General features: G+C 49.2%; 1 protein-coding gene across 4 annotated transcripts in view; it reads left to right on the top strand.

Moving 5' to 3' along the window:
- Positions 1 to 12,791, top strand: part of KIAA0753 (KIAA0753 ortholog) — a 62,710-nt gene that overhangs the window by 45,026 nt on the left and 4,893 nt on the right. For all 4 annotated transcript variants that reach the window (XM_075561151.1, XM_075561154.1, XM_075561150.1 and 1 more), the window contains 3 exons: positions 1,916 to 1,994; positions 8,373 to 8,493; positions 8,889 to 9,101. In XM_075561151.1, the coding sequence (XP_075417266.1) occupies positions 1,916 to 1,994; positions 8,373 to 8,493; positions 8,889 to 9,101 (413 nt within the window). The remainder of the gene's footprint in view (positions 1 to 1,915; positions 1,995 to 8,372; positions 8,494 to 8,888; positions 9,102 to 12,791) is intronic.

Raw genomic sequence — 12,791 nt, 5'->3', positions numbered from 1 at the left:
CTGAGATGGCTGTGTGAGCAGGTGCATTGTCGTGGCAGAACCAGTTCCCCCATCTGCCTTAAAGCAGTCCTTTTTTGTCGCCTACTATGACACAATCTTTTCAGAACCTCTAAGTAGAAAGCTTGATTAACAATCTGACCTGGTGGAACGAATGAATGCCCAATCACTAGGAGTCCACATTTTCATCCTTTCAGGAAGTTGACGGACGTCCAGAATGAGGCTTCTCATCGGTCGACATTTCACCTTTTTGAAATGAGAAAGCCACTCGTACACTTGAGTTTTCCCCATAGTGCTGTCCTTGTAAGCTGTGTTCAACATCACAACAGTTTCTGCAGCATTTTTCTCAAGCAGGAAACAAAATTTCACAGCCACATGCTGTTCTCTTAAATCGGCCATCACAAAAGATGATCAAGTGGAACTGCTCTTATGAAATAATTCACTGTGGCCAGTGAGAACCTTCCCACTGGGTGCACGAACTCCGAGCGGGTTGCCTAGTGCTTGCCTAGCGGAAAAATGCATACTATGAAAACTCAGCTCCACCCAGCACAATTCCAGTTTTTTGGGGGGTGCCCCCTCATTATAAGCTACTGCTTTTAGAATGCTTCTTTCTTTAAATTTTATACCTTAGGTCATATATCCTGTCTAACCCCTGGATTATTTAAAGCAGGGACTTGAGACACAATCAGGGAATAAATTACCATAAAAGGATTCCTAGCAGAAGTGGGTTGAGAATCCAGATTTCCAGACACCCAATTCAGCAGTTTCCTGATAACCAACCTCACCATATAATTAAAGTATACCATCCTTGCAGTGAGCTAGCAACATCAAGGATAATTTTTTGTTTTTGTTAGATTTCGGCAATTTAAAGCTGTGCAGCTTGTTCTAGGTTTGTGGTGGATTTCCCTTTCTTAGGAATATCTGTCTAGATGGTACTATCCGAAAATAGCTGCTACTAGTCATCTTTAAAGGACCCTGGTGGCCCTGCAGGTTAGGTGTTGGGTTGCTAATGGTAGAGTTGGTGGTTCAAATCCACTCAGGAGCAAGATGAGGCTTTCTGCTCCCCCAGCCTCAGAGAACCTATAGAACACTATTCTAAGTTTAGGAACTTATACTATGTAGGGGTGATGAGTCCAAATCAACTCAATGGCAGTGGGTTTGGCTTTGGGCACAAAGGACCCTGGTGTGGCTCAGAGTCAATTGCTCAAACTCACCAGCTGCTGCTCTGGAGAAAGTTGAGGCTAACTGTCCCCATAACAATGTAGAGTTTATGTGGATTGGATTGGATTGACTCAATGGCAATTGGTAGTCATTTGTGGCTATTTAAAGTTCATTAAAATTACATGTAGTTCCTCAAATACAGTCTTCCCGTTTTCAGTGGTCAGGAGTTAGTTACTCCAGTATTGGACCCACGACCATCGGCAGGTGGTTGTGCTGTGGGAGCGTGTGTGGTGCTGTGATGTTGGACGCTCTGCCGCTAGTGCCTTCACTACCAGCAGATTCACAAGGAAGGCCGGCCTACCAATCAGCTTTAAAGATAAGCCAATTCGAACCCTGCAGCTCACTACAGAAGATTCTCTGCACCCCCGGGTAAGAAGCCAGAGGCATCCAGGTGGTACAGGGCTGGGCAGCCTTGTGTGCAGGTAATGCATGGCTTGCAGTTGGCAGATAGTCAGCAGAAACCTGCAGGACAGGGAAGATAGAGGACGTTTCTGTGATCTCAGCAAGTTCCAGTGGTCAGAGCCAATCTAGATGACTGCTGTGCTGTAGGCTTTATCTCAGGAACCAATCATTTCCTGTCCTGGCAGCGGCCTGCTTCTATACCATTCCTTGACTTTTGTTAAAATAACGTGCTAAAATTCTTAAATCCTTGAGTGTTCTAGTTTGTAATGAACCTTGTTTGTTGCTTGTTTTTAAGAAATACCAGGAGACAGTTCGCCAGCGATACAATACGTTTGTGTACTCGGACCCTCGTGTTTTGATGCAGGAAGCAAAAGGTGAGTGTGTCTCCCGTTCGCTCCCTAATTGTATTCGGAACATTTCAGACCTACACTGTGGCCGACACATCCAGACACCCACTTTTGACATCCGACAGCCAACATTCTGCTCACTCTGCCTCATTGTGTGTTTCCCACGGATGCACCTCACTTCTCGGTGCATCGCAGAGAGACGTCATCCAAAAACACCGCAGCGTGTACATCAGGACTTAGAGTTTAATATTTACTAAGGGTTCTTGTTCTTTGGAGATAAATTTACATAATAAATGGCCCAAATCTGAACTGCTGTCATTCCGTGGATTTTGACAAATGCATACACCTTTACTAACCCAACCCCCTACCAGGATACAGAACCTCAGAGAGTTGCCTCGTGCCACTCTCTAGAACAGAAAATCAAATATATATGGTGGGACAAAGATGGGCGACCTGTTTTGTTCCACTATATAATATCTATATATTACTTTTTCTGTTTTAGAATTGCATTTAAATGCAGTCGTATGAATGTACTTCTTTGTCTAAGGCCTCTTTCCTTCAGCATTCTATCTTACAGCCTGTGTGTTAAACACTCAGGAGCCTCGTGGCACAGTGGGTTAAGCATTGGGCTCCTGTCCGCGAGGTCAGCAGTTCTAACGCACCAACTACTCCATGGAGAAAGTGGAGTCTCCCCGCTCCCATGAAGGTTGGCAGTCTGAGAACCCCTCAGGGGCAGCTCTGCCCGGCCATGCAGGGTTTCTCGGAGTGAGAGTTGGCTATGTGGCAGTGGGTCTGGTGTGAGTCTCATGTCTGTCCTGTGTTCTAGTTGTAGCTGCATGCATGTGCTCCTCGTCATCTTAGATTCCTGCTGCTGTAGAGAATTGCCACAGATTTATTGACTTAAAACAACCCATGGTTCCTGCGACAGCTCTGAGGCCAGAGTCTGAAGTGAGTCGTACCTGAACTACAGTCACGGCATTGGTAGGGCTGGTTCCTCCTGGGACCTCCAGAGGAGGCTTTGCTTCGTGTGTCTTCCAGCTTCCCAGGCTGGTGGCATTCCTTGGCTTGTGGCCGCATTGCTCAGACCCCCCACTTCCATTTTCACACATCTTTTTCTGAAGTCAAATCTCCCTCTGCCTGCCTGTTGTCAGGGTGCTGGTGGTCATTTTTAGAGGGCCCACAGGCTAACACAGGATCCTCTCCCCACCTTGAAATCCACACCTTCCTTGAGGTAACCGTCGCAGGCTCTGGAGATGACGATGTGGACCACTGGGGTGTGTGGGGGGGTAACCACTATTCCACCTACCCCACTCGAATCAGCCACTCGTGCCTTCATTTACTGCTGAGCAGTTTTCCATCGGAGGACTCTGCCACGGCGAGTTTGCCCATTCGCCTGTGGTGGGCACACATTTGGTTATTTCCAGCTTGGGGCTGTTGTGCATATATTCAAGTATGGACATGTTCTCTTCCTCCTGATTAAGTACCTACCAGTAGACTTTCCCAGTCATTGGGTAGATGGTATGGGTAACTGTCCAAGAAGCTGTCGCGCCCTTTCCTGACATGGCGGTCCCATGTTGGTGGCGGCGGGTCCGTGCAGCGTCAGGTGGGGCTGGGAGAGTACCGTGCTGTGGCTTTCCCTTAGCTTCCTTGATCACTGGCAGTGCTCAGAACCTGACGGGATGGCATGTTAATGAATTCTTTGTGTTCTGAGTGTAAGCCCTTAGGGTGATACAAGTGTTTTATTGTTCATTTTAACAATAGTCTATAGATAGGTAACTCATATGTCAGGGGATTCACCCTTTCAAACTACACGATGCAGTGATTTTTAGTTGATCCTCAGAGTTGTAAAACCGGTACTGCTGTATTGAGAACATTTTCATCGCCCCAGCAGAAGTCCCTGCATCATGCCCCAGCCCCTGGCAATCGCTCACCTAGTCAGACAGATGTTTTATAAAGACTCCCCCATCTGTGGCTCACCTGTTTACTTTCCTCAAAGATGTCTGAAGTAGACATTTGAAATTCTATCTGTGTATTAACGTTATTTTTTGTCTGTGATCTAAGAAACGTTTCCGTGCCCCAAATTGAGCAGACATGTTCCTCTCTATGGTTTTAGCTTCAGTGCTTAAGTCTGTGATCTGTGTGGGGTTTAAGGTGTAGGGTTTGAGGCGGTGGTTGAGCTCTTTTATTTTTTTCCCACTTTAAAAAAACAATCATGCATATGTATTTGACTGCAGCTGCTACGCTATCACCCGTTTGAGTGGGACGAGTGAGACAGACCTGCTTATCAGTTACTCCCTTGTTCAGTAAAAGGCTGGTCAGCGCTGTTGTGGGGCCTCTGACTCCTCGAGACCCTTGCGTGCGACAGAGGAGCCGCGGCGGCTGGTGGCGCGCTGTCTTTGCCGTCACTGCTGCATTTGACCCCAGCGTCGACGCCCCATCTTGCTGAGGGTCTTGCTCTTTTTCACGGCCCTCTCTTTGGAAACATGGTAACGCGTCCAGAGTGCGTCAGATAAAGTCTCAGCTTTGAGCAACTCTGCATGTACGTACAGGTTTTGCACAAGCACGGTGAAACGTTCCGGGGTTCCTGTTCCTCACAGCGGCATGCAGAGTTTGTTACCGTCTGCGCAGCTGAATGCCTCTGCAGAGTCGAGAAACACAGCTCAACATCTTCCTGGTCTTCTCTGATTTCAGCCACGATCGCCCTTGTTTCATGCCTTCTTCTGAATCCGGCTTGGATTTCTAGCAGTTCCTGCTCAGTGCGGTGCTGCAACAATTTCTGACATAACCTTGGGGAAAACTTGTGTGTGTGTGACATATAGATATAATTTCAGTGGATAAGTTCTGCATTCCCCGGGCTCACCTTCCTTTGGCCTAGGCATAATGTGGATCTCTTCCAGTTGGTTGGTTGGCCAGGGACTCTCTCCTCCGAGCTCGGCATGGACAAGTGTGCACTTCCCGCATTACACCCTTTTGTTGAAACATCTCAGTTGTGATTCTGCCAAATCCCAGAGCTTTGTTTTCCACCAGTGCCTGCGGCGCAGCCCGGGTGTCTTCCTTCGAGATGGATCGTCGGTCTGGATTGAATGCTGTCTCCTGGAATGGTGCGATGCGGACTAGTTCTTTCTGGTCCAGTGACTACACTCCTTCCATCTCCTTTTGAGGCTTCCTCCGTCGTGGACTGTTTAGTCCACAGGAGCCTTCCATGTTGGAACTCCAGGCTTGAGTTTCTTCTCCCTTTCTCCCATCTGGGGAAATACTCGGCATGTTCTCCCTGTTAGGAACTCTAGTTTGTACATTTCTGTAGAATGCTTTGCTTTCTTGAACTTCCCTTTGCAGCCTGTGCTCGGCTCTTTGACTTGTTCGCGTCTTCACTTTGCTTTAGCTGCTCTCCATGTAAGAGCAAGTTTCTACACTCAAGAGCATAAAAATGACATGGGGTAAAAGGACACGATGTCAAGGAGTCTATGAAGAAAAAGAGTATTTGGAAACTGATTGTGGTAGCAATTACACATTCTACTTGACGTGATTGAAATATAGAATGATGATAGATGTATTAAATCTCAACTAATTAAAAAAAATAGCCCTTCACCAAACCAAATGGAGCATGGGGGCAGCATCTGACCTCTGACTTCACAAGGATGAAGGAGAATTAAAATGAACATCCTAAGGCTGATTCCCATGACACAGGTCAGAAATTCCTGCATCTCCACCCATTCTGACACCAACCATCCCTCCCATGGCACTCTGTACTTGTGTTCTGGGTTCAGTCATTCCTTGCAGTGGCCACAAAGAACTCATAGATAATATTTATGGTTAGAGATTATTAGGGAATTAGCTGATTATAATTCAAGATCAGGAACTCTCGGGATACAGTGCTTTAGTTAGGACAGTCTCTTCTCATCAGTGCTCACAAGCAAGCCTCTCTCTGGCCCTTAGCCCCACAGCCTGGCTGCTGTCTTGAGAAAAGTATTACAAAGGTTTTTTTTTTTTTTTAACTCTGCCAATTAGGTGTTCACTAAATTTCGACCCAAAGGCTCTAGCTCTGGGGTCAGCCAACCCAACTCTCCCCAACAAGCGGACTTTTCACAAGCAGGCTGCCAGGCCCTCTGCCGAGTCTGTTATAAACAATCTGGTGGCGTTGCTGAAGCCTGTCCACCAGGGGTGGCCCTGCTGGTATTTAAAGTGCCCTCAGCACTGCTTCCAGCCTCACAGAGCACCACGTCCTCACATACGGGCCGTTGAGCAGTGACGAGCAGTGGTGATGGCTGGACGGAGCACGGCCAGTCCAGGTGCCGTGCTCTCGGTTGTTCCTATGTTTGGGCCCAAGGCTGCAGCGCTGTGGCACTCCCTCTCACCCAGAGCCGCCCTCTTTTTCACCAACCCCCGCTCTCCCAAGCAGAGAGGAAAATCAGGTTGAGTTCTAACGGAATGCAAGTACTATGAATACCAGACTTAAAAAGAGATGGAGAGGAGATTGTGAGTTTACAAGGACGCATTTTTATTTTGAAAATGCGCATCTGGGGTATCATCTTCTGGAAAGTGGTGGATTTTGACAGCATGATGAGCCATCTGAACCGTGATACTGCCATGCCCCCTGCATGTCATTTCCAAGTCCTGTCTTTTGTTCTTATTGTCCCCTCTCACCGCCCCTTCCGCCCCCACCCCACCCCCAATGCTACTCTGATGCCGTTTTCATCTTCACCTAAAGATGAGGCCATTTCCCGCCTCATGATGCTGCAGCGACAAGCTTTCCTTGACCCTGAAGGGTCTTACCTCCCTTTTCTTGTGTATAAACATGCACAGCCCTCGGGCGTGTCCCACTGTGTGTAGAGCTGCTTGTGGAGATGCCTTAGCTCCCCCGGCTACGCCAAGGTACCGGCCTCTTGAGAGAGTTTTTCATACTCGGTCTGTGTGTCATCTCACTCCCCACTGGGTGGGCCCTTCTCACTATTGTGAATGAAGCAGCGGGCATTTCAGCGTGCCTTTGGTGTGCATTCATTTTATAGCGAGGTGAAGAGAAATGGTGGTCTGACCCTTAGCCCCGCGTTAGGTTAGAGGACGCCTGCAGACAGGCTCTCTGTGCTCACTGCCCCTGGTTCCCTCCGGACAAGTTCAGTTACTGCTCACCGTCTGTAGCTCTGCGTAGCATTAGCTGTGCACGTCAAAGGAACCTGTCCGAGCATGGAGTGCTGAAGTGCGTTTGGGGTGTTTCTAACTCCGGTGAATCCTGGTGGGTGAAGGTTTGACGGCATCACAAAGCCAGATGTCCCGGGAGCCCTTGCTCGGCCTTTCTACCCGCTGTCATCTCTTCTCTGCCCCTGCGGCGAACACTTGGATCGTGTGCACAGGCCAATATTTCAACAAAAACGACTTCATCTGTTCTTTCTGTTGGATGCTAAGAAATCACAGGGCTTGTAAGTGCGAGGCAGGAAAAGGTGCTGGGCTCATGAGTGCTCTTTGCCTTACAGAGAAGGACAAATCTCCCTCTACACTGGCCTTAGTTTCAAAAGACTCCATGACCCAGGGCTCCGCCGTGCTGTCGAGCCGGCACAGTGGAGTAAATAAATTAATGTTTTGACGGTCCGCATGCAGGTTTTCCCAGCACCGCCCACAGGCAAATTAAATCAGCTAATTAAGTGCACAGGTGTGTGGTGGTTTGCTCCAGCTCCATAATCAAACCATTCAGAGGTTAAAAACATGCTCAGCTGCTCGAGACTGGATGCTGGCTGGGGCCTAACAGAACCCGGGAGGGCAGCAGGGCTTGGCGCCGGCTGCTCCCAGGGGCTCCACAGCCAGCAGAGGCAGCTGAGGGCGTTCAGGTATTTCTTAGCAGCAAGTCTCCTCTATTTTATTTACTTGTAACTTTTTACTGCAGCTTTTTGTGTAAAACAAGAGCATTTCTGGCCATCGATCCACTCACTAGCTAACTGCTCAGAGATCCGTATGTTCGTTTTCTTGGCGGTTATTGGCCGCTAGAACATCATCAAACCCAAGCCCACTGCCGTTGTCGCTCCTGAGTCAGCGACCCGACATAGTTCTGCTGCCAGTCACAGCCTCATTCTTTTCTCCCTAGTGGGTTCGACCCTTTCGATCGTAGCTCAACGCCTAAACCACAGCACCATGGGGCATTAATTCCAAAATAAAAAACTCGCCTCCGAGTCATTTTCAACTCCGGCCTCCTTATAGGACAGGGTAGAACTGCCTCCTGTGGGTTTTCAAGAATGTAATTCTTTATGGGAGTGGGCAGCGTCTTTTTTTTTTTTTTTGTCCCATGGAGTAGCTAGTGGTTTTGAACTACTGACTTTGTGGTTAGCAGCCCTGTGGGCTCCTGGGCTTTAATTAGCGTTAGCTAGTCGGTGCGGGGGCATTTCTTTCTGTGCAATCATTGTTTGCCTCCTTTTCTAGACCAGAAAGCCCCAGCACTCACTGAGCGGCCCCTGCCTCCTCATCCGATCAGGATCACTAAGACAGCCGCCCGCAGAGACCCCGATGTGAACATTGTGCTTGAGAGGCCTTTGAATGGCAAGTAAGTGGCAGTGGGGCTGGCTTCCCTGACTTGTTGAGTTCCTTCAGTTTGCACAAGGCAGGGAGGAATTGTCTTAAGCAGGAGCTCACCAAACTCCAGGTGCCTCAACTAAATCAGATGCATCTAAATGCGAGGATTTCTAAAATGAGCATCGAGTAAGCCGCATCTTCAGCTGGTCGGTTTTCAGTAACCCTCGGTCGGTATTGAAAGCATCGCATTGTGGGCTGGACTGATAGAGCCACCAAGTTGGCTTTGGGAAGCATGTGGAGGGAAAGTGGCTGGAGGAGGCTGAGCTTTGTTCTGGGGGAGCCGGGTTCAAGCCCCTAGGTGAGTAAACAGTCGGCCTTTGCTGACCGAGTGTTGTGACTGCTGCCATCGCTTCTCTGTGCTCCCAGTTCCCTGGATGACAGTGTGAGCACGGAGGAGAGCGGGAAGAAAAGGGAGGTGCCCCTCCTCTCCCTTCAGCCCATCGAGGGCCGGGCTCGCCTCTTCATCCCCCCGGCCATGCTGCACAGCATCGGCGACTACTGCAGTCGCTTTGAGCGCTACCTCCGGCTGATCTCTCACGAGGCCGTCGGCTCCTTCAACCCGTGGCTGATCGCTGAAAGGTCAGGAGAAGGTTATGTCATTCATTGCCTCTGCTTTGTCTGTCCAGAAAGTGAGTACCAGATTGTGTGCATACAGGCAACCTGGGGGCAGTACTAGCCGTGGTCTCAACCATGATTGACAAGGAGGCCCCGATGTGTCAGTGCAGCTGAATTCCATAGGGTTGTCAGGGGGAGGTCTTCTGGAAGGGAATTGCCAGGTCTCTCTCCCAAGGTGCCTTCAGGTGGGTTTGAACTGCCAGCCTTTCGGTCCACAGCCCAGCTCTTCACCATTGGTGCCGTCCAGGGACTGCTGTGTCATGTATTCAGGCCCTGGAAGGCAAAGGTTTGCTCTGAGGCTGGTGACTCGGCTTTCTCTGCCAACTTTTCCTCAGATGCAGGAGACTAGTCTCCAACACCTGAGTGGGGAGACCTCAGCCACCTCCCCCTCTTGGCAGCCCTGGGACAGTTTGGGGCATGCAGTTAGGGCAGCTCTCCTGTCACTGTGAGGGAGAGCTGTGTCCCATCAGGAACACACAGCCCTGAGGGGTGGCCTTGCATCCCGGAGCAGCAGACCTCCTCCCAGGGTCGCCTCCCCTGGGAAAGGGAGAAGTGGGGAGTCCCCAGACCATATCCTGCTGCTGTGAGCATGGCCTCGCCTCCTCTTACGCATGAGACACTCGGAAGAGAGGCTTGTATCTTTTCATGCTTGTACAGTAGAGGCCACTGGAACTTCTTCGGGGGTCACTAGTTAGGAATGTGCACGGACCCTTCTTTAATGACAAAGGATCCTGGGAAGAGGCAGGAGGCTCAGGGGCGGGAGCAGGAAGCATTAGGCTAGAGTGGCCAGTTCCTCACCTTTTGAAGTCTGCTCCTGCACACACATCAGTGGTGGGTTCAGCCCAGCCCAGGTCTGCAGCTGTTACTTACGCATTTTCTCATCTACTCAAATAAAATAGCTCATTAAAAATGAATGTTTATCAAGGTCTACAGGCAGATGATTTCTCAAGGGCTCTCTCACGGCTGCCGTGCCTGATGTGTTCCACAGGGGCCGCCATGCTCCATTCCCTCCGCTGCTGCTGGTCCTTACCTTTTCTGTTCACATTTGAAGCATGAAACTCTGAGTTTCTCTCTCTCTCTCTCTCTCTCTCTCTCTCTCTCTCTCTCTCTCTCTCTCTCTCTCACACACACACACACACACACACACACACACACACACACACACCCCATTCTCTTACTTTCCCCCATTCCCATCAGCCAAATATGGCTATACTCTAATTTTAGATAAATCAGGATTCAGAGGGTAGTACAAATATGCAGATTTTTCCATTGAGCCAAGTTTTAGAAATTTTCCAGGACGCAATGGTCTCTTCCTGAGATTGGAAGAAGACTCACAGCCTGTGACATGCAGGGACACAGTCTCGCTTGTTTAAAGGGGAGAAGGACTGACTGGAGAGGATGGCTTCGGTATGGATCATACCTCAGCGACCACAGAAATCCCTACACGTCACCATGGCAGACCGAGAGATTGACGTTGTTGAGAAGTTCATTTTACTTGAATTACAATTAATACCCACAGAAACAGCAGTCACCAGATCGAACGATACATTACATTGGGCAAATCTGCTACGCGGGACCTTTTAAAATGGTTAAATAGCAGTGCTGTCACCTTGAATGCTTGGCCCAAGCCTTGTGGGTCAGTTCCCTTGTATGCATGCAAGACCTGGCAGTGAGTAAAGAAGACAGAATAACTGATGCATAGGTGGGTGATGGTGTTGATAATGAATATTGGCAGGCATAGACTGCCAGGAGAGCAAGTAAATACATCTTGGAAAAAGTCTAGCCAGATCGAATGCTCTTTAAAAGTGAGGATGGCAGGACTTCCTCTCACGTACTCTGGACATGTGATCGGAGAGACCAGTCCCTGGAGAAGGACATTATTCTTTGAAAAGCAAAGAGAGTCACTGAAAGAAGATGACCCTCCCTGAACTGAATTGCAAACGTGGCTGCAAAAATAGGCTCGAGGACAGCGCTGGCTCAGGGCCAGACGTGTTTTGTGCGGTTGTCCGTGGGATCAGTGTGAGTCAGAACCAACACAGTGACTCCAGCAGGAACAGCGCCACCTTCTCCACCCTCCATCGCTCCCAGGACCCTGGTTCCCTGAGTCATGCAGATGTTCTGTGAGACAGATCCACTTGTTTTCCTTTGGCATCGGCTTCTCTGGGCTCTTAGGTTCCTGCTCCCTCTATCCATCGTCCTCTGTACTGCCAAATCAGTCACGATTCTGCCATCTACTGCCCTCTTCGGAAGCTTTGGATGTAGCTCATGTATTTGTGTCCTTTTTGCCTTCCCTGTAGGTTTGTGGATCTGTTTCTCTCCCTTCTGCTAGTGGGCAGGAGCACAGATAGTCAACTCTGTTCAGTCTCTCATCTTTAACCAGAAGTCACGTACCCACTGCCGTCAGGTCGATGCCAACGCATAACAACCCTACAAGGCAGAGGAGACCTGTCCTTGATCTCTGCGGAAGCAGACTAGCCTTGTCTTTCTCCTGTGGAGTGGCTGGTGGTTTTGAACTGCCAACCTTTGGGTTAGCAGCCCAATACTTGACCCGCTTCACCACCGAGAACCTTTCTTCAAGGTCAATGAGGCCCGAAAGAGAAGACAAAACATAAAAACAAATGAACAAAAACTCACTGTCCATCGAAAGGCAGGAGAGGACTGACGACGTGCCCTGGACACAGACGGGGATGGCAGAGTGGCCAGGAAAGGAAGGGCTTGAGGTGCTGGCGCTGGGGATGAAAGCAGGCTCTTGAGGTCTAGAGCGGTCTGGTTACACAGGACCGTTGGACCGTATGTCTTGGGTTCCACTGGCTGCCTGTCCATCCCCAGGCTGCCCAGACCCTACCGTGCGAGGAAAACTTCAGAAGGCCGAGAGGGGGAGATTCTTTCCTTGTTTTTTGTGTTCCGTTTTCCCACGGACTTATTGAAGGCTCCTCGTAGGTCACTAAAAGCATCGGTAAAAACCGTGCGACCCTAAGTGACAGCACATGTCAATGCAGTTTTGAAAGCCATCAAGCAGTTAGATGAACAGCGTTTGGCTTGGACTTGAGAAAGCCAAGAGCCTCAGTGGGCTGAAGCGAGAGCCGCGCTCATCTCTGCAGAGGGAGGCCCCAGATGTTTGAAAACGGGGCTGCTGGTTAGCATGCTCAGCCTTAAATTTAGCAGACAGCTGAGTGAGCAGACAGCCAGCGGGAACCGGGAACGACAAGGCAGGCTCTTAGAGCAGATGGAAAGCACTCTGAGGAAGCAGAGATGATCCGGGCAGTCAGTTAAACATCTACAATGGTTTGCATTTTTTTTTTAATTTATTTTTTAGAGAACTAAGCAAAGCTTTTATACCATGAAATAAGAACAGGGTGCTATTTTAAAAGAAGAAGACTTTCAAAGAATTAAAAAATGAAAATGTTCCTAGAACATTCACTGTGCGGTAAATTCAGTAGAAGAATCCAAAAGAAAAAGGCTAATCTCTCAGAAAGTGGAACAACAGAACAAAAATAATCATGAAGGAGAAAATATTTAAAACTTGGGAGCTTGCTCCAGGGAGCACCTGCCTACATGGGAACAATAGGAGCCTGGACGGTGGGCATTGGAAGAGCTTCCCAAAAGGCTGTCTGTTAGTGACTGGAGACGGAGGGCCCGTCAGTCACCCACTGA

Source organism: Tenrec ecaudatus, chromosome 10, assembly GCF_050624435.1.
Source record: "Tenrec ecaudatus isolate mTenEca1 chromosome 10, mTenEca1.hap1, whole genome shotgun sequence".
NCBI classification, from domain to species: domain Eukaryota; kingdom Metazoa; phylum Chordata; class Mammalia; order Afrosoricida; family Tenrecidae; genus Tenrec; species Tenrec ecaudatus.
The sequence above is the reverse complement of the archived record's forward strand: the minus strand, read 5'-3'. Positions and strand labels throughout refer to the sequence as shown.